Source organism: Lissotriton helveticus, chromosome 1_1 (assembly GCF_964261635.1).
Source record: "Lissotriton helveticus chromosome 1_1, aLisHel1.1, whole genome shotgun sequence".
Lineage (NCBI taxonomy): Eukaryota > Metazoa > Chordata > Amphibia > Caudata > Salamandridae > Lissotriton > Lissotriton helveticus.
In genome coordinates, this window is record NC_136057.1 from 1356633763 (window position 1) to 1356655056 (window position 21294).

At 49.3% G+C, this 21294-nt stretch overlaps 1 protein-coding gene across 13 annotated transcripts in view; it reads right to left on the reverse strand.

The window, feature by feature from the left end:
• The window catches only part of TNRC6B (trinucleotide repeat containing adaptor 6B), a 1174734-nt gene that overhangs the window by 304990 nt on the left and 848450 nt on the right, over positions 1-21294 (reverse strand). For all 13 annotated transcript variants that reach the window (XM_078683361.1, XM_078683372.1, XM_078683380.1 and 10 more), the window contains one exon: positions 18886-18984. In XM_078683361.1, the coding sequence (XP_078539487.1) occupies positions 18886-18984 (99 nt within the window). The remainder of the gene's footprint in view (positions 1-18885; positions 18985-21294) is intronic.

The window sequence follows — 21294 nt, forward strand, 5'->3', positions numbered from 1 at the left end:
GGCGTTGTCGGCGACCAGGATGGAGAGGCGAGCTGTCCCACGATGGATGAAGCTGTCGGCGTCGAAGTACCCAGGATTGGGCAACAAAGCCTTGGCTAATTCAAGCCCACGCGGTGGACTCAAAATGGCGTCTTGAGTGGACCAGGAGGGTCCGGGGTGCTCCTCTTCTGGAAGGGAGCAAGAGCCAGTCTGGAGCAACCAGACCAGCAGCAGTGAAGTCGTCGGGCGTCGTTCAGAAGGCCACAAGCCAGCGGGCTAGTAGCCAAACAACGCGGTGAGCAGCAAAAAGCAGAAGGGCCCCACGCCGATCGTGGAGATGCTGGGGGGCTGCTCTTCGGTGCTGGAGCTGCTCAGGGTTGGGGCTTCTCGGACCCCAAAGCACTCGCCAGGAGATTACTCGGCGGGCTTGCTGTGAAGAAGTCGTGCAGTCTTGGCAATAGTCGGTCCCTTGAGGTCTCGTCGCACTCACGGTTCTCAGCTTGGCTGTAGAGGTGAGTAGAGGTCGGAGGGGCCAGGGAAGCCGGGTCTTGTCGAGCTGGGCAGTCGGATTCCGGAGGAAGGACTTGCAGCAGACCGCAGTGTTCTTAAGGTGGTGCCTGCGGATGCAGGGTGACTACTCCTTAGCCACAAGGGAGAATCTTGAAGAAGAAATCTTGATGTCCTTTCGTAGAAAGTCGTGTCTTGATTCCAAAGATGATCTAATTTGGAAGGGGGCCAGTTCCTACCTTTATCTGGGAAAAGGGGGCTGGCACGCGACTAAGTCCTGCCCTATGGGTGGGACCAGGAGGGGGGTGGTTACACCCCTCTCCTTTGGCGGGCTTTCCCCAGGCCAGGGGCTGGAGTGCCCCTGGAACTGGTTTCAGCCGGCCTATGCACAGTGAGCACCAGGGTGCCACTTGCAGTCACCTTCCTCTAAAGCCCTGCCTACCTAAAATACACAAAACCCTGTCTGGGACGGTGCTGGCACCGCCCCTGGCAGGAAACCCTTTGTCCTTGTCTCCTGTGCTGGGAGGACTCCCAGCAGCAGGAGGGCAGACTTGTGTCTCGGTGGCAGCATCCATCTTGTGGAGCTGAGGCTATGTCTGACTTTAACCGGGGTTACAGGTTACATACATGTCGTGTCCCTCTAGAAGGGTGGAATGCTAACCCCGTCGCCAGAATTGGCGAGGGGTTAGTATTCCAATTCGTATGACACCTTACTCGACATGTTTTGATAAAGCGATACCAGAGTTGGCATATAACCGCGAGGATTATAATGCACTTAAGAGTATATGGTATGCGATATCATGGAAACGGCTAAGGGATGGATCCCTAAAGCCGCAGACAGGCTCAGCTCATGCCAGAGCACTATCTCACGCGATTCCAAGCACTCTGCCTTCAGGATTGTTAAGGCCTGCCATAGGAGTGACTGATAGGAGATCTGTGTGTCCATTTTTAGGGTTAGATATAGGTATACTATATCTAAAGCAAAGGGTGATTACACCACCTTGCCCCAGCTGTCAAGCAGCCAGTTGTGTCAGATTTGGATGGCCAGCCAGGGGTGGCATAATACATGCTGCAGCCCCTGGTAGGCCCTGGGTACACCTATGCCCTGGGTACCTAAGGTACACTGTACAGGGACTGATAAGGTGACTCAGTATCCAATTAGATATGTACCTAAGGTACATGGAATCCATTTTACAGAGAGAGCAGTAGGCCTGGGGTCCTGAATAGCAGGGCCCCAGGTCAACTAAGTCAGAAAACCAGCAAAACACCAGGCAAAAAGTTGGGGGCAACCATAGTCAGGGATCTACCTTCCTACAGTGACACACCTTTTAGACGTGCATCATTTTGCGACACGGTAATTCAGTTTAATATTGAAGTCAAGGCTCTCCACTCATAAACTGCGACTTCAAAATGCTTCATATTAAATAATCTACCTCACTTTTAACAGACAACTATCATTAACAGACTGAGTGGCGGCTGCGTTCTCAGTTTTGTTTTTGCTTGTAGAAAATGTTTACCGTGGCCCAAAAAGCCTTTCAAACAATTTCATAGGTTTTCTACCAAGTAAAATGTTAATAGACAATTGAAAATATAACTTCTGGTCTCTTCACAATATTAAAGAAAAAGAAAAAAGAAAAAAATGAAGAGTAATCTGAACCCGTAACTCGATCTTCCGGGTCCACTTCCGGTTTATGCCCCTTAACTTCCCGTTGTCTCACGGGCGACTGATAGCCTGGGATTTAACCTACAAACCAATTCGTAGACCGTGGTTTTGGGAGCAGGGACTGAACGCGGAATAAAGCCGTATATGTGAGTAAAGTAAATTGGATATCTTGATAAGCGTGTCGAGAGAGGAGGAAGTTACGGTCTGTTCCATCTGTCTGAGACAAAAAGCATGTTAAATTTGAACACACCAGTGTCCTGTTTTAAATGCATATGTGTTTGGCTAAGCTCGGTTTTAACTACAAGGATGTCCCGTCTTGTTCTAGCGTACCATAGTGGTTTTTAGGTCTCGCCTGTCGATGCGCATGCGCATCGAGCAAGGCGAGAGTATTGGCACTTATCCGCTCTTTATCCACACTGCAAGGAATCGTGGCGATTCCTTGCAGTGCACGAGAAATTTAAGCTCAATGCGCATGCGCATTGAGCTTAAATGCGCGTGCACATGCCCCCAGCCGCCTACTCTCTCTCACAGCCTCCCCCAGCTCCGCCCCTCACTACTTGATTGCACGGCCGCTAGGCCGTGCCTCCCCTACTCTCCTCCCCTGCCTGCCTGCCGCTAGGCCGTGCCTCCCCTACTCTCCTCCCCCCTCCTCCTCCTACTCTCCTCCCCTGCCTGCCTGCCGTGTCGCACCTCTCCCCTCTCCGCCCCCTCCCCTGCCCGCCCCCTCCCCTGCCCGCCGTGTTACGGTGAAAGGCTTGTTTCCGTTTGTCTCTCTCCTTTCAGGTATTCCCTTCCTGTATTCTTTTTCCTCGAGCTTTACAATATTTCTCCCAAGTGCCCCCACCTTCTACCTTTGTCCCTCAATTTAAACATTTTCCTTCGGCCTCCTTTTCAATTATGCTCCTCAATTTTCTGCCTTGAGGTTCAGTCGCCCCCTTCAATGGCCTTCCTCTCCTCGTCCTTCCTTCCTCTTGCCTCTCTCCTCTGTTCCCGGTTCCCACGCTGCCTGTCCCTGCTTCCTGCCTGTCTTTGGGGTCTCCGTCTTCTTTGGTTGTCCCTCCCCTTCCCGCCGTGTCGCATTTCTCCTCCCCCCTCCACTGGTCCCCGCAGCCTCCTCGAGTGAAGCCCCTGCCTGCGCCAGCCCTGCCTGTGAGTACCGCGTGCCTGCAGCAGCTCTCCGAATTCGACTGCCTCCTGCAGGCGACCCCTCCCTTACATGTTACTGCTCCATGTCTGTGACCGCATCGTTTCTCTCCGCCTGTGACTGCTCCTGCCTGCGATTGTTCGTTGACTGTAACTAGTCTCCAGTTCTGTGTGTGCGCTCTGTAACTGCTGCACACATGAGCCTGCTGGCGATTGCTTCCTGTCCGACTGTTTCTTGTGTTTGTTTAACAGTTTATTCTGACCAATTGATTTACAGTTCACATTCGGGATTTCACACGGTTTGCGAAGTTACCTGGAAACTAAGTATATGCTGGGGCTTTGTCAGGTACATGCAAACGAGAGCAAACTTACTCAAACACAACTCCAGACCTTCCTGAAGTAAAATCCTTGTCTGACTGGCGCAGAGTTAAAAGAGGCGAACGCGCTGTCGTCGTTTGCGTTCCAACTTAAATATATCGCGCCAAAAGATTAAAAGCAAAGAAGAGCTCACTCACGCGCACACACGCAAATAGTTGTAACTTTTACAGCCTCTTGAATTTACGTAGCAAATCTCGCGTCATTGTTGATAAAAAAACACGTGCTCAATTATACTATATCCAATCCTGGCTGCCCCGCTACAGTATTTGCACTGAATTATTGCTCGCCCATGTCAGGCTTCGTTTAGCGCTTGCAAACGGATGTAGATTTAATATAATGTTACCCGTCTTCAGCCATGGTTCTTTCCTTCGCGTTTTGCCTCGTTGACTCTGCGAGAACCCCTTTAACTTCCACGGCTCAGAACCGGAACGCAGCAGCCAGTCGGATACCAAAAGCAAACGAAGCCATAATCGTTGTCGCCCCACCGTCGCTCTCTTCCACAGGTTTCCCATCTCTTCGGACATCCGCTTCCAGGAACATACAGTTTCCTCTTTTGGTCACCATATAGCAGTGGGAGTCTAATGCTAAGCCTGCCGCTGCGTTTGGGTTTGAAGTCGAGCAGGCTGTGATGTCCTCGCTTCCAGGCACTGTATCTGACCCTCGGGCGCTCTCTGCTAATAGCCAGTCAAGCCCCAGCACTGTCTGCTCTTATTTTTTTCTCACTCACCCTCACTCACCCTCCCTCACCCTCACCCCCTCCCTCACCCTCACTCACCCTCACTCACCCACCCTCACTCACCCTCACTCACTCACCCTCAACCCCTCACCCTCAACCCCTCACCCTCACTCACCCTCAACCCCTCACTCACCCTCAATCCCTCACCCTCACTCACCCTCAATCCCTCACTCACCCTCAACCTCATTCCCTCACCCTCACTCACCCTCAATCCCTCACCCTCACTCACCCTCAACCCCTCACCCTCACTCACCCTCAACCCCTCACCCTCACTCACCCTCACTCTCACTCACCCTCACCCCCTCACCCTCCACCCTCACTCACCCTCACCCTCACTCACCCTCACTCATCCTCACCCTCACTCACCCTCACCCTCAACCCCTCACCCTCACTCACCCTCACCATCACTCACCCTCACTCATCCTCACCCTCACTCACCCTCACCCTCACTCACCCTCACCCTCACTCACCCTCAACCCCTCACCCTCACTCACTCACCCTCACTCACTCACCCTCAACCCCTCACCCTCACTCACTCACCCTCAACCCCTCACCCTCACTCACCCTCACTCACTCACCCTCAACCCCTCACCCTCACTCACCCTCAACCCCTCACCCTCACTCACTCACCCTCAACCCCTCACCCTCACTCACCCTCAACCCCTCACCCTCACTCACCCTCAACCCCTCACTCATCCTCAATCCCTCACCCTCACTCACCCTCAACCCCTCACCCTCACTCACCCTCAATCCCTCACCCACCCTCAACCCCTCACCCTCACTCACCCTCAACCCCTCAGCATCACCCTCACTCACCCTCACTCACCCTCAACCCCTCACCTACCCTCACCCTCAACCCCTCACCCTCACTCACCCTCAACACCTCACTCGCCCTCACCCTCACTCACCCTCAACCCCTCACCCTCACTCACCCTCACCCACCCTCACCCACCCTCACTCACCCTCACTCTCACTCACCCTCACTCTCACTCACCCTCAACCCCTCACCCTCACCCACCCTCAACCCCTCACCCTAACTCACACTCACCCTCACCCTCACCCTCACTCACCCTCACTCACCCTCAACCCCTCACCCTCACACAGTGCAATAGGTCTCGGAGCATTTGAGTTAGAGCTTTTAGAAATGTTTATGGCTTTTTTTTTTTAATTCTTTAGCATTGGCTACAGGAAACAAAAATGCTAAAGATTTACAAAAAACCCATAAACAATTCTAAAAGCACTAACTCTAATGCTGCGAGACCTATTGCATTTCCAATGCTTGTTATCTTAGGTCACGCATTATTTTTTGGTTCCGTTTTGTGGGACCCGAACACACCGGTAACCCGGATGTTCCCATGTAGTCGTCACAGATATGAACACTGCGAGTTGACGATATGTCTGTTACTGCCGGTCTTGCATTCGATGTGTTCCGTTAAAATAGCTGGCTTTTGTCCAAATAGTTCGCGTTTTGACATGAGTATTACCTTTAACCAGGTGGGTGCCCACAATGTGACTATACGCGTTTTGATTAATAGATGATTATGTACATGAAAGAAAAAAGGACACGTATCTCCATGCTAATAATGATGACTGGGAAATGTTTAATTGGAAAAGTATCCATTTGATAATTGCCCTTTGTAATATAATAACCTGTGAAGTTTTAATGTTTTTGTTGTAATTTTGTATGATCTGCATGATATGCTAGGACACAAAATTTGGTTACAAACATTTTGTATATACAATTCTTTTATCAGAACCTAAAGAAGAACCTCTGCTCCATGAGTATTGCACTCCCTGAATTTTGAAAAAATTGGGAATCATAATTATATGTCCAATACATGTTAAATTAGGTATGATTACTGTATATTGTTGATCATGCTATTATTTCTTGGTTATGTCCTATCACACCATTCTGGTTGGGCACTTTTGGCGATTTTCTGGGTTGCTAAAGTAACACTGAACATCGAGATATTTCCTTAAGCGCACTTTTTTCTTTATTTTTTTCTTTATTGTTTTTAATCATTTGATCCTTCTTTTCATGATTCGCACTTTTTCTTGCACTCTCTTTTTCTGTCTTGTCTCACTACGAATGTAAGTCATAACCTACTGACTTGAGACAAGACACACTTTCACTGCACGGTCTAGATAAGGCCTTTACGCCAAAATATTTTCACATAATCCAATATAAAAAAAAAAATTTCAACTCTAGGTGACTTTCTCTTTCCTCTTGGGGTCAACTGCTATCTTTTCTTACATCTAAACAATCTATTCATCTTCCCTTACAGCCTTGAGAAAGCCCCGGCGCAATTCGCCAAGAGGGTACGAAACACGTGTCGGCTGTCTATGTTCCACATTAAATAATAAAGATGCTATTCTGCAACATGAAATAGTTCTGTCCTCTATATACAGACTTGAAAGAACGGATAATTTTCCTGATAAAAATCTTTGTGATCTGCTATGGAGTACCCACCCACCACTTCTCAAACTTCTGGAGAAGTACTTAGCTCTGTGAAACAATAGAAACATGGCATGTTTTGTTGTAGTCTTTGTTCAAGTTACACGTTTCCCTTGAATTAAATTTGGTTGGTGTAAATCTGATCTCCACATTTGTTGCCCACGTTGGACTGTAGGACTCTGTTGCTAATGCACATTTAGATAGCGGAAATGCTGATAAACAGCGAGGCATGTTTAGACTGGTAGTGTTTTTTTATGAGCAGAGTGGTTGTCTTGTGAGGCATGAGCAGTAGGAAACAATGCAGAAGTATTGAAAAAGGCTACATTACCCAGTGCTTTATTAGTACCTTGAATAATAAATTGCACATTAACGAGCCATTATGTCCGGAGCAGCGGCGGCGCCCGATATTAGGCCGTGCATTTGTTCTCACTTACCGCATTTCTAATGCATTTGAGATAAAACATGCAACACACCATGTTCAATATTGACAAATGGCACCCAAGCATAGATTGTTTTTCGGGCATGAAATACTGCTACGTGAAAAACAGCAGAATCAATGACCTTTAAATCTCAAGTCAAGTTTGACTAAAATATGGGAAATAAATGGAGGAAAACTTACTTAAAAAAAAAAAAAACACGCGAGCAGTGCATTTTATACTTCAGCTACATCCGGAAGGGAGAACGGCAGCGCAATGCTCCTCCTTTCCCACATCCAGCCTTCCACAGGAACAGGTACTGCCTGCATGATGAACAGACTGCATCTTGTCCTCGTCCCACCCACAGACGGAAGCCGACACAGTAACGTGTCCCGACACAGAGTTTGGAAAGCTCTGCTGTAGATCCTTAAGGCCCGAAGGCACACATGAGGCAGCCAAAGGTGTTCAAAGGACGCACAGCATGGCCTCTCAAGAGACCTCGCCTTTTAGTGACGTGACCCAGGAATGTAGGTTGCATTAGGCCCAGGGATGTAGTCCACTTCTCATGGAAGACGAGCTAGACCTCGAGGCATAGTTACGCATTTTCTGTAGAATCCAGGTATAAAGCATAACCAAAATAAAGAGCAAGCCACCCCCTTCACCATCAATATCCTGGTGAGCTCTGGCACAGGAACAAAGTCCGAAACAAAAAGATAACGGCGCCTTTGCTAATAGTTGTGACACTGTAGAGGCACAGGATGAGAATCAGGCTGCATCAATCAATCTGGGGTTTATATAGCGCACTACTCACCAGTGAGGGTCTTAAGGCGCTTAGGGGGGAGGCGGCTTTGGATCAGTTGAAGAGCCAGGTCTTGAGGTCCCTCCTGAAGGTGTTCAGGGTGGGGAAGCGTCTGATGACCACCAGGAGCTCGTTCCAGGTCCTTGCTGCGATGTAGGAGAAGGCTCTACCTCCGATTTTGTTTCTGCGAATGCGGGGGGCTTCTGTCAGGACGAGGTTGGGTGCGTGGAAGGAGACTCTCTCGTTGAGGTATTTGGGTCCGATGTTGTTGAGGGCTTTGTAGGCGTGAGGAGTTTGAACGGGACTCTTTTCGACGGGGAACTCAGCTCCCACAGCCGCGGGGCCTGCCTGCTAGCAGCCACCCACTAAAGGCCCCCTATCCTCCATAGGATAACATTGGGCCTACTCACTCTGCACCCGGCTGCCCCTGTGCTGCTAAGGGTGTAACGACTGTACCTACCTGACCCTGGGAGACCCCTGACTCTACCCCCAGAACCGTAACTCTGCCAGCCGAGTACTTACCCAAAGACCGATAACTTGATTTTCTCCATAGGGTAACATTGGCTGGGTTTCACTCAGAATTTCTTCTGTCGAGTTTTGAAACTTTCAAATATTCCTTAAAAATAGTCCGAACAGCAAAAACGAAATTACTCACCTGCTATCAGGAGAGACCCTAGTACTGGATCTGTGTGCCCAGCACTGACCTTCAAAAGTAATTATAACCGTGATTTACTGTTAACCCTATTTTCCTCCATAGGAATACATTGCCTGGTTTTTGCCAGAATTTCTTCCAAGTGTCGATTTTCAAAACGTACAAAGGAATATGCTACTTACCAGTATGCATCTGTTCTTGGCATGTAGGGCTGCTGACATTTATATCTTTGCATAGATCGCCGCCTAGTGTTGGGTCCGGATGATTGCACATTGTTGTCCTGGAAGAGACTTCGAAGTATCACGAGATAGGTGGCTCCTCCCTTGGACTACAGAGCGCATGGGCATCCTCTCCATCCTCAGATTGTTTTTCGCCATTGTGGCAGGGATGGAGTATGATACAGTAAGTGATGTACATGCTAGAGATTAATTCTGAGTGCTACAGCTGCGACGGCACCGGGGAGGAGGGCATCCGATATAAATGTCAGCAGCCCTACATGCCAAGAACAGATGCATACTGGTAAGTAGCATATTCCGTTCGAGGCATGTGGGCTGCTGAATTTATATCTTTGCATAGAATAAATAGCAGTATCCTCCTTAGCGGCGGTTGCCCGTGCCAGCTGCAGCAGTCTGAAAAAGAGTTTTGAGAACAGCCTGACCTACAGCAGCTTGCTGTTTGGAGTGTACATCCACGCAGTAGTGTTTGGTGAATGTGTGTATGATGGTCCATGTGGCTGCTCTACATATATACTCTAGAGGAATGTTACCTAGGAAAGCCATGGATGCCCCTAACTTGCGTGTGGAATGCGCTCTTGGGGAAACTGTTAATGTGCGTTTTGCTTTCTGATAACAGAGTTGAATGCACTTAACGATCCATCTGGCTATACCCGACTTTGAAATGGGGTTGCCTTTGTGTTGTGGAGAGAAGGCAACAAACAGTTGTTTAGTCTTCCTGAAATCCTTTGTCCTGTCTATGTAATACAGGAGAGCTCTTTTGACATCTAGCGTGTGCAGTGCTCTGTGTGCTACCTAGTGTGGATTTGGGAAGGAAACGAGCAGTTCTATGGTTTGGTTAATGTGGAACTGCGACACCACCTTAGGTATGAATTTCGGGTTGGTACGCAGCACCACCAGATTAGCATGAATCTGTATGAATGGCTCTTGGATAGTTAGGGCTTGAAGCTCACTAACTCTCCTTAGCGATGTGATTGCCACTAGAAAAGCCACTTTCCATGTTAGAAAATGTATCTCACAAGAGTGAAGAGGTTCAAAGGGTGGTCCCATTAGTCTGGTGAGAACTATGTTTAGATTCCAGACAGGTGAAGGAGGGTGTCTGGGAGGAATAACTCTCTTGAGTCCTTCCAGAAAAGCTTTAATGGCTGGCACTTTAAAAAGAGAAAGATGCTGTCTGTTTTGAAGATAAGCTGCCATCGCGGCCAAATGTATCCTAATGGAACTAAATGCCAGATTGCATCTGTATAGGTGCAACAAATAACATTTTGCGTGGATGCATCTAGCGGATTTATGTCATTATGAGACCAGTAAATGACAAATCGCTTCCATTTGGCGGCATTGCATGCCCTGGTTGTAGGTCTTCTTGCCTCCTTGATTATGTTCATACAGTCAGGGGGCAGGTTGAGGTAGCCAAATTCTATGACCTCAGGAGCCATATTGCAAGGTTCAACTGTTGCGGATCTGGGTGCTGAATGTCTCCACGGTTCTGAGTGAGAAGACTGGGCTTGAGTCGTAGCCGTTGGTGAGGCACTACAGAAAGTTCCAGGAACGTGGTGTACCACGCTTGCCGTGTCCATGTTGGAGCAACCAGGATGAGCGTCATGGAGTGCTGCCGCAGTTTGCGTGCCACCAGCGGTATGAGTGGTGCTGGAGGAAAAGCGTACGCAAATCTGCCTGACCAGTTCATCCATATCGCATTGCCCTGAGACTGCGACACCACCTTAGGTATGAATTTCGGGTTGGTACGCAGCACCACCAGATTAGCATGAATCTGTATGAATGGCTCTTGGATAGTTAGGGCTTGAAGCTCACTAACTCTCCTTAGCGATGTGATTGCCACTAGAAAAGCCACTTTCCATGTTAGAAAATGTATCTCACAAGAGTGAAGAGGTTCAAAGGGTGGACCCATTAGTCTGGTGAGAACTATGTTTAGATTCCAGACAGGTGAAGGAGGGTGTCTGGGAGGAATAACTCTCTTGAGTCCTTCCAGAAAAGCTTTAATGGCTGGCACTTTAAAAAGAGAAAGATGCTGTCTGTTTTGAAGATAAGCTGCCATCGCGGCCAAATGTATCCTAATGGAACTAAATGCCAGATTGCATCTGTATAGGTGCAACAAATAACATATTTTGCGTGGATGCATCTAGCGGATTTATGTCATTATGAGACCAGTAAATGACAAATCGCTTCCATTTGGCGGCATTGCATGCCCTGGTTGTAGGTCTTCTTGCCTCCTTGATTATGTTCATACAGTCAGGGGGCAGGTTGAGGTAGCCAAATTCTATGACCTCAGGAGCCATATTGCAAGGTTCAACTGTTGCGGATCTGGGTGCTGAATGTCTCCACGGTTCTGAGTGAGAAGACTGGGCTTGAGTCGTAGCCGTTGGTGAGGCACTACAGAAAGTTCCAGGAACGTGGTGTACCACGCTTGCCGTGTCCATGTTGGAGCAACCAGGATGAGCGTCATGGAGTGCTGCCGCAGTTTGCGTGCCACCAGCGGTATGAGTGGTGCTGGAGGAAAAGCGTACGCAAATCTGCCTGACCAGTTCATCCATATCGCATTGCCCTGAGACTGCGGGTGTGGGAACCTGGCGGCGAAGGTTTGGCATTTCGCGATTTCCTTTGTGGCGAATAGGTCTATTTCTGGATGACCCCACTGCTGGAAATATGGTTGGAGCACTGAGGGGTGTATCTCCCACTCGTGCATCTGGTGGCTGTGCCTGCTGAGCAGGTCCGCCATCTGGTTGTCTTTGCCTGGGAGATGTTCCGCCATGAGGAACATGTTCCTTTGAATGGCCCACTTCCACATGCTCTGGGCTAGAAGAGACAATTGCGGAGAGTGTGTGCCTCCCTGCTTCTGGATGTAATACATGGCAGTCATGTTGTCTGTCCGGATCAGCACGACTTTGTTGCACAGATGCAGCCTGAAGGCCTTCATTGCCATGAAAATCGCCATGAGCTCTAATAGGTTGATATGCATCTTTTGCTGCTGCGCTGTCCACAGTCCCTGTACTGTATAATGGAGGACATGCGCTCCCCAACCTTGGAGAGATGCGTCCGTTGTCAGCACTATCTGTGGCACAGGCTCTTGGAATGGTCGTCCCCTGCAAAGGTTTTGTGTGTTCCACCAATGCAGAGAGTTTTATGCACGACCGGTCACCGACACTAGGTCTTTTAGATGTCCTTGAGCCTGGTTCCACTGTTGTGCTAGGCACTCTTGAAGCGGACGCATGTGTAGCCGGGCGTGGGGGACTATAAAGATGCGGAGGCCATCATGCCCATTAGCTGCATGAACACTTGCGCTGGGAGCGAGTGTTGGGGCCTGAACGTTTGGATGAGCAATTGCATGCGGTTGACTCTGGCAGAGTTTGGGTGCGCTGTCGCTGTCAGAGTATTGATTGTCGCACCCAGGTACTGTTGCACATGTGCGGGCTGAAGGTGCGATTTCGGGTAATTCAGCGAGAATCCTAGACTGTGTAGGAGGTGAATTGTGCGGGACATGTGGCTGGCACACTTTGCTGGGCTGATTGTGCCTGAATAAGCCAGTCGTCCAGATAAGGATAGACGTGGATGTGTTGTCTCCTTAGGTGTGCCGCCACTGTTGCTAAGCACTTGGTGAACACCCTGGGGGCAGTAGTGACCCCGAAAGGCAGGACCTTTAACTGGTAATGCTGGTTGTTTATGGTGAACCTGAGATATTTCCTGTGTGCTGGGTGAACGGGAATATGGAAATATGCGTCTTTTAGGTCTAGGGTTGCTAGGAAGTCTCCCTGACTGAGCATGGTAGAACTTGTTGTAAGGTCAGCATGTGAAAATGTTCTGACAAGATGTAGTGGTTCAGGGGTCTGAGGTCTAGAATGGGTCTGAGAGACCCGTCCTTTTTTGGGATTAAGAAGTACAGTGAGCACACCCCTGTACCTTGCTGATTTAAAGGCACGAGTTCTATGGCCCCTTTTCGCAGCATGCTGAGCACTTCTTGCTGCAATAAGTGCATGTGCTCTGCGGACATAGGACGGTGCCGTGGGGGTATGTTGGGTGGAGTGGAGGTTAGTTCTAGACAATAGCCGTGTTGTATAATGTCTCTCACCCACCTGTCTGTGGTTATGCCTTCCCAGACCGGCAGGAACTGCTGGAGTCTTCCCCGACTGGTGTTATATGGTCAGGGGGCAGTGACAAGACGTCACTGTTTATTGGTGGCGGAGGATCTGGCATTATTATTTCCACGTCCTCTGCCTTTGGTGCTGTTCCCACGATATCCACCCCTATTGTTCTTGTTATAGGTGTTTTGCGAGCCCCCTTTGTTGTATTGGGCTTGCTGCGATGCTTGACCTCTGGAGGCTCCCCTGTTACCGGAGCGACGAAAGGAACCGTCCCTGAACTGTTGTGACTGCAGAGCCCCCATGGAATTTGCTGTCTCAGTGTCTTTTTTAATTTTCTCAAGGGTTGTGTCTACATCAGGGCCAAAGAGAAAATCTGGGTTAACCGGCTGGTTGAGTAAAGTAGTTTGTATCTCTGGCTTAAAACCAGAGATGCGTAGCCAGGCATGCCTTCTAAGCATCACACTTGTGTTTATGGCTCTAGCTGCCGTGTCTGCTGCATCTAGCGCACACTTGATGGACGCATTTGAAATTAATTTCCCCTCCTGTATCAGCATTTCTCCTCCCTCCTTATAAGCTTCAGGCAGGTGTTGTAGCAGCTGCTCTAACGTGTCGTAGTGTGCCCTATCATATCTGGCTAATAGGGCTTGTTTGTTGGAGATCCTCCAAATATTCGCTGTTTGAGCTGCTACTTGCTTGCCAGATGCTTCAAAGATTTTGGATTCTTTGTCCGGAGGAGGAGCATCACCACTGGTTTGAGAGTTTGCCCTTTTACGAGCATTAGCCACTAGGAGGGAGTCCAACGGGAGCTGGCCTTTGATGTATGTAGGGCCCACAGGTGCAGGCCGGTACTTCTTTTCAATTCTAGGGTTTACAACCCGTGCCCTTGTGGTCTCCTTGAAGATGTCAGTAGCGTGTTTAAGGACACCCTTTAGCATAGGACACCTTTTAGCATAGGCAATGTTTTTATTGATCTTTCCGATGTTAAGAAAGTTTCAAATAAAAAGTCCTCCTCTACTGGGTCAGCATGCATGTCCACATCATGGTTTGTGGCTGCCCGTTCAATCAGAGCGTTAAACGCAGCAGTATCCTCAGTTGGCGAGGTTTTGATGGTATAGGAATGAACGTCGGGCATGGTTTGTGGCTCACCAGGGTCAACAGGGTCAGTCCAAGTTTGCTGGTCATCTTGATCTGTGTCAGCAGGATAATTGAACTCCTCTTCATTGTACCCCTCGCCTATATCCTCATAGGTGCGTGTGGGAGAGTAAGAGTAGTCTTGCTCATAGGACTCCACAGGCTCAGAAAGAACAGGAGAGGTCGTAGAGTCTTTCTTTTTAGAGGGATTTTGTATGACTCCAAAGGATGTTCTGGAGCTATTTTTCGTTTGTAAATGGTGAGTCTACCTGTATCCAAGTCGTTGAACAGTTTTGACTGATTGTCATAGGAGGGTGGTTTGAAGAATACATCCCTTCAGTGGACTGACGCCTCGAAACTACAGACACCTTCTTGGTAGTGTCGGTGCTCTCCTGTGGCTCGACGTTCTTCGGTCGAGCGGTTGGGGGCAGTCCATATTTAATAGGCTTCGAAACCAGTGGAGACGAGCTGACCTGTTTTGAGTGTGTCGCCGTCTTCGATCCGACTAACGTTTTAGCATCACTGGGCTGCTTGCGGCCTTGCGTCGATTCGAGCTGTCGGTGCGCCTTTTTGCTTCGACGCAACGTGTTCCTTCGGGTCGGGTGCACCTTTCGACTCGAAGGCCTTGCTGGAGATCGGCGCCGAGGCTGAAAGTTGTGGATCGACAGACTTTCGAGCCTTGACTTCCGTGCCCGCGTCGCCAGCTTTGGGCGTGGACGTCGACAGCGTCAGAGCGACATGCTTGACGACAGAGACAGGCTTCGGCGTCCCACGTTTCGGGTCGACGCCCCCTCGTGACTCCGAAGGGTTAAGGACACACTTAGAGCGTGTCGGAGCCGACGAATCCGTAGCCGTCGATCCGATGACTGACGTATGCAGTTTCGGTTTCGATACAGTTCCAGTCGGTTTCGGTTTTATTTTCGCTGCCGAAAGCGGCGGATGGACGGATGGCTCTGTAGAAGTATTCTTAGCCGGGCCTGGAAGCGGGGCTGAAGAATGCGGGTAAAGATCTTGGCTAAGGCCTTCCGGCGATGCCTCGACCTGAGCCTTAGAGAGTATAGTGTCAGTATCGGCCCCCGCGATTGCGGACGGGCCTTGCTCATCGCTTGAGTCGTCATCGACGGCTCGGATGGCGTCTGCGTCGTCTCCTACCTAGACGATGTCTTCTTCATGGACGTAGTCTTGTTCTCCGTCCACACTATAATGTGAGTCGTGCTCCGACGCAGGGTCCGACTGTTGGTCTGGATCCTCATGATGGGCGCCCTCGACGACGTCTGCCTGGAAGATATCTTCTGGGTCTGGCGCCGTTTGCTGGGCCGACTGCCTTGCGGCGCGTCAAAGTGTTTTCTTGGACCGGAACTTGGCAGAGGCCATGCAGCTGGCCTCGTCGTGGTCCGGGGATAGGCACTTGGTGCACATCGATGTGAGGGTATTTGGAGTTACAGACGGGGCATCTCTTGAACGGGCTCCGTTTCATCGTCGACGCTCGTCGGGGCCTAGCTGTCGGAAGACCACACGGCCTTCGATGTCCTGTTCGAAGAACTGGATGAAGCACTGGGCACCGAACGAGAGACAATACAGACGGCCCGAAGGCCTTTTGGCCTTGCGAAAAGTATTTAAAGTATATTCCGAACTTGAGTCGAGAAGGTACATCCGAACCCAATGGCGGAAAAAAACAATCTGAGGATGGAGAGGATGCCCATGCGCACTGTAGTCCAATGGAGGAGCCACCTATCTCGTGATACTTCGAAGACTCTTCCAGGACAACAATGTGCAATCATCCGGACCAAACACTAGGCGGCGATCTATGCAAAGATATAAATTCAGCAGCCCACATGCCTCGAACTAGTCCTTACAAATCGCCTGTGTAACAAAAACAATTTCTTTCAACTGTTTACAGGAAATGCACCAGGGCTGACTCCAGGATCCAGCCCAGAGTATGAAAAACATTTGTAAAGTGATTTTATTGCATCTACTTAAAATTTCCCATTGAGCTCAATGTTATTTTGTGTTTAACTTGTGTTGCATATTGCAACAACTGTATCTATTGCACTCCAAAGTCTATTGCTATTAGAAAGTATTCTATTGCATCATATCACTCTGAGAAAGTATTTATGATACCTACTTGTGGTTCTAAAATAAACAACTATATATTTTTATATACAAAACAATTGGCCTAGAGTTCAGTTCTTGAGTGTGTGAGACCACTTGCTGACTGAAGTGTGTACAACAAATGCTTTACACTATCCTCGGACACTGCCTTACTGCTAGACCAAGCTACCATTTTGGAGAGTAGGGTTATATCCAACTTTAGCCTCTGCCATACCTCTGGGGACAGTGGACTCTGTGCACACTGTACCTTACTCTGGTCCAGTATATACACAGAGCCACTTTCTTACACATGCTGTCTGACGATGGTAGCAAGGGGAGCCATGTAGATGTTAAAGAGCGTAGGGCTGAGAGATGATCCCTGGGGTATTCCGCAGGTGATGTCTGTGGGTTCGGAGCGGATAGGAGGGAGTCTGATCCTCGGGTTCTGCCGGAGAGGAAGGATTTGATCCAGTTGAGGTCGTATCCTTGTATCCCGGTGTCGTGAAGTTTGGCTGGGAGTGTGTGATGTCAAAAGCCACGGAGAGGTCTAGCAGGATGAGGGCAGACGTGTGTCCTTGGTCCAGTAGTTTGCAGATGACGTCCGTAGTGGCTAGGAGGGCGGCTTCGGTGCTGTGGTTGCTGCGGAATCCGGACTGGAAGGGGTCTAGGATGGAGTTTCCTTCAACAAAGGCGGTCAGCTGGGTGTTTACGAGTCTCCCAGTGACTTTGGCCGCAAAGGGGAGTAGAGAGATAGGCCGGTAGTTTTTCAGGTCCGTAGGGTTGGCCGTTGGTTTCTTGAGGAGGGGTTTCACCTCCGCCCGTTTCCATTCATCTGGGTAGATGCCGGATGTGAGGGACGTGTTGTTGGCGCGACCAAGTTCTGGTGCGATGGCGGTAGCGGCTCTGTGGAATATGTGCGGTGGGCAGGGCTCCTGAGTTGGTTTTCTTCATGGTCGCGGAGAGGAGTTCGGTGGTGGCGGGGTCCCAAGATGTGATGGTCGGTTTGTCGGTGGTGGTGGGTAAGGGGGTGGTGTCTGGAGCTGGTTCGCTGAAGTTGTCGTAGAGGTCCTTGATCTTCCGATGGAAGTAGGAGCTGAGCTTGTCGCAGAGATCCTGGGAGGGTGTGACATCTGTGGTTTCGCATGGGGGTCTTGCGAACTGTTGTATGACGTTGAACAGCTCTCTGGCGTTGGTCTGGATTTTGCCCTTCATGAAGGTCCGTTTGGTGTTTATGAGCTGGTGGTATTCCTTCAGGGAGTTCTTGTGGTTGCTCCGTGCTTCTGTAGTCTTCTGGTTCCACCAGGTTTATTCTAGGCATCTGCAGGTGCGTCTGGCTTCTTGGAGTTCTGTGGAGAACCAGGCCGCCTTCAGCGGTCGTTGCTTGGCAGTGGGGCGGAGTGGTGCGAGCTTATCCGCGCAGGAGATCCAGCTGTGAAATTCCCAGGTGGGTGGGTGGGTGGGTGGGTGGGTGTGGGGGTGTGTGTCTGTCTGTGTCTGTCTCAGGGTGGCGTTGAGGTGTTCTTTTGTGACCTTGCTCCAGTTCCGTCATGGCGGTCTTGAGTGCGGTGGTGGAGTTGAAGGTGAAGTGGACGCAGTGGTGGTCCGTCCAGGGGGGCTGGGTGGTGTAAATGAAGCGGATGTTTGCTCCTCCTGCGAAGATGGGGTCGAGTGTGTGACCTGCTCTGTGGGTGGGTGTGTTGACGAGTTGCTTCAGTCCCAGGTTGGCGAGGTTGATGAGTGCTGGTGACTGGGTCTAGGTCGAAGTTCAGGTCCCTGAGTAGAATGTAGTCGGTGGAGGTGATGGCGTGGGGGGCAGAGAGCTTGGTGATGGTTGTTGCAGGCTGGGTGCAGGGTCCTGGTGGTCTGTAGAGGAGGGTGCCGTGTAGCATGATCCTGGGGCTGGAAAGGATCTGAAAATGGAGGTGTCCTGCTTTGGAATGGTTGTCGCTGGAGGTGGAGAGTCGGAGAGCGGTCTTGTGAACAGTGGCAAGTCCCCCTCTTGGTCGGTGGGTGCGGTCCTTCCTCTGGATTTTGTAGCCGTCTGGGATGGCGGTGGCGATGTATGACAACCAGTTGCGATTTTGTAATTTTCGCAGAGCGGCATCGGCTGAGCTACCATTGGTTCAAGATCCAAAATAGGCATCTGGCTCCAGTCTGGTAAATGGTCAACATTTCAAGGTATAGAATCTACGGTTAGAAATATCCATCCCAAAAAAAAGATGTTTTATTGAATCTATATCCATCGATTATTAGTAACATTTAAGTACAAAAGCCCTGATGATTTTATTAAGGAGGATGGGATTATAACACATTTTTTAAACCATGCATCATCTGCTTTGTGAAAGCTCAGGGTTGAAACAATTAAAAGACCTCTGAGAATGTGGCTAGAGTACAATGCTAACAAGGAATGCTTCACAAACATACCATAAGATACATAATTCTTGAAAGCAAATGTACCTACAAGCTCCTACCACTAGCAGATATTGAAAAACTATTTGCCTGTAGCTTTTAAGGTGGGTACATACAAGCCCTTGTATGTTAAGCCCTCACCAACGCCTTAATCCAACCGCCACCCACTCCGCAAATGTGCCCCAAGTCCATGTACCTGCTGCTCATGCTGCTGCCGGACGGCTTGTGAGATTTTTCTCTGGTTTTGGAGCAGGTGTTGCTGTTGCTGCTGCTGTTGAAGCAGGAGTTGACAGGCCTGAAGTTGAGGTGAGGAAGGATGAAGGAAGGGGAGAAGGGTGCATTAGGAATGAGTGAAACAAACAAAACAATGCATAAAGACAGTCAAGAGGGGAAGGGAAAAGAGCAAAGGAGTTAAAAGTATCAAGAGTAAAGAAAAGTGAAAACAGAAGAGTGCAAAAGCACAGGAAAAAGGCAGAGAACGGGGAGAGGAGAAATACAAGGTAACAAGGAGAACGGGGACAAAGAGCACGAGTCAGAGCAAGAACACAGCAAACACAGGAACAAGCCATAGAACGATCAAATAGGAGGGAAGAATGGAAGGATAGTGGGGTCACAGGAAATAAAGGGAAATAAAGGAAAAGAAAGAACAAATTAATATGGTGCATAATATAGACAAAAAAAGTTTCTTGCACTCCTACCCCTCACCCAGCTCTATTGATGGCCACCAGGCATTCTGGTGCCCTCACAGTAGCTGCATATGAAACAAAGATTATGCTACTTACCCTATAAGCAGCTGTTCCTTGCAAGTAGTGCTGTAGATTCACATGCTCTGCACATTGAGCTTGGACGATTGCAACTTGTATATCTTTAAATAATTCATTCAACTCATAGGGTCTCTATGACTCCTACTCTGGTCTTGGATACGCATAGCAGGACTCCATTGTTATACTGTTTATTTAACCCACTGGGTGAGAGGAAGAATGGAGTAGAACAGAAATGATAATGTTACTTACCCAGTATGTAATTGTTTTTGGCATGTAGAGCTGTAGATTCACCTGCTGAGCATAGCTCGCCATCTAGTGTAGGGTCCGGATGTTTGAACTTTATTTTTCTTCGACAAAGTCTTCCAGTCACAAGGTAGGTGACTCCTCCTTTCGATGCTAGTGCGCATGTGCATCGACTCCATTGTTAGATTGTTTGCCGCAGAGGATGAGAATGGAGTAGTAATAAAGAATAGAGATGTCCATGCATATGTATGTAAATTAAATAAAGAACTCTACCCATCCTGAGGGAGGAGGCTTAGCACCTCATCCCAGGATGTGCATTGTTTCAGGCCCCAGAGAGCAGCAGGCTCTCAACCCAGGTGTCTAGAAACATGTCTGGTGGTGGCAGCTGAAAGCAGCCACTCAGTTTGGACACTAGTGGTAGGTTAGTTTTCAGGGGGCATCTCTAAGATGCCCTCTTTGTGCATTGTTCATTAAATCCCACACTGGCATCAGTGTGGGTTTAATGTGCTGAGAAGTTTGATAGCAAACTTCCAAATTTTCAATATAGCCATTATGGTGCTGTGGAGTACGGAATGACAAATTCCCAGCACCATATACTCTTAATGGCAGCACTGCACTTACAATGTCTAAGAATAGACTAAGACACTGTAGGGGTACAGGGCTAATGCACCTGTACCCTCACCACTGGTATAGTGCACCCAGCTAGAGGGGTGACTGACCTATGCCAGGGCAGTGGGTTGTAGGCTTGGCACACGGAGATGTGTGCCATGTTGACTGTTCACTTTGTTCTGCACCAAGCACGCAACCCGCAAAGGCAGAGTGTGAGTCTAATAGTACAGGATCTCTAAGGGTGGCACAATAAGTGCTCCAGCCCTTAGAGGTCTTCTCTGGTACAGTGCTCTAGGTACCTGTGGTACCATTTGCCAGTGCTGACCTGTGGCCAGATATGCCAATGGGGTTTAGGCTTCAATGCAGTTTTAGGGAAAGAGCATAGGCCTGGGGTACCTGATTAGCAGGAGCCCAGCGCACACTCCGTCAAAGCACATTAGCAATATAGCAAAAAGTTGGGCAACCATGCAGAAAGGGGGCACTTTCTCACATATGTGTAGTGATACTAAAGAGGGAGAGTGCTACTATAACGACAGAGCCCTGGTGGGTCTACCGAGGTACTGCTCCGTGAAAGAAACTATCCGGACGCTACACTGGCTGCCCATGGCACAACGGATTGACTTTAAGACCTTATGTCTGTCTTTTAAGATCCTCAAATTGTCCTCCCCCCAGATCCTTGAGAATCTTCTCATTTCCTATGTTCCTTCTCGTTCCCTAAGGTCTTTGGGTCAAAACCTGGTTGTGGTCCCACGGTTCAAGCTCTGCCGAGCCGGAGGACGATCCTTCCGTGTCTTAGCTGCTAAATTATGGTACTCACTTCCATCCCAAATTCGTGCACTGGATGAGTTGTTTGACTTCAGGAGGGCTATCAAAACCCATTTGTTCCCTTCTGTACTTTAGCATTTCGCTTTCCTGCCCTCTGATTCTCTGATGTCTTTTGTGTTATGTCTTTTATGCCTATCCAAAGCGCCGGGACGCCCTTTGCTGGG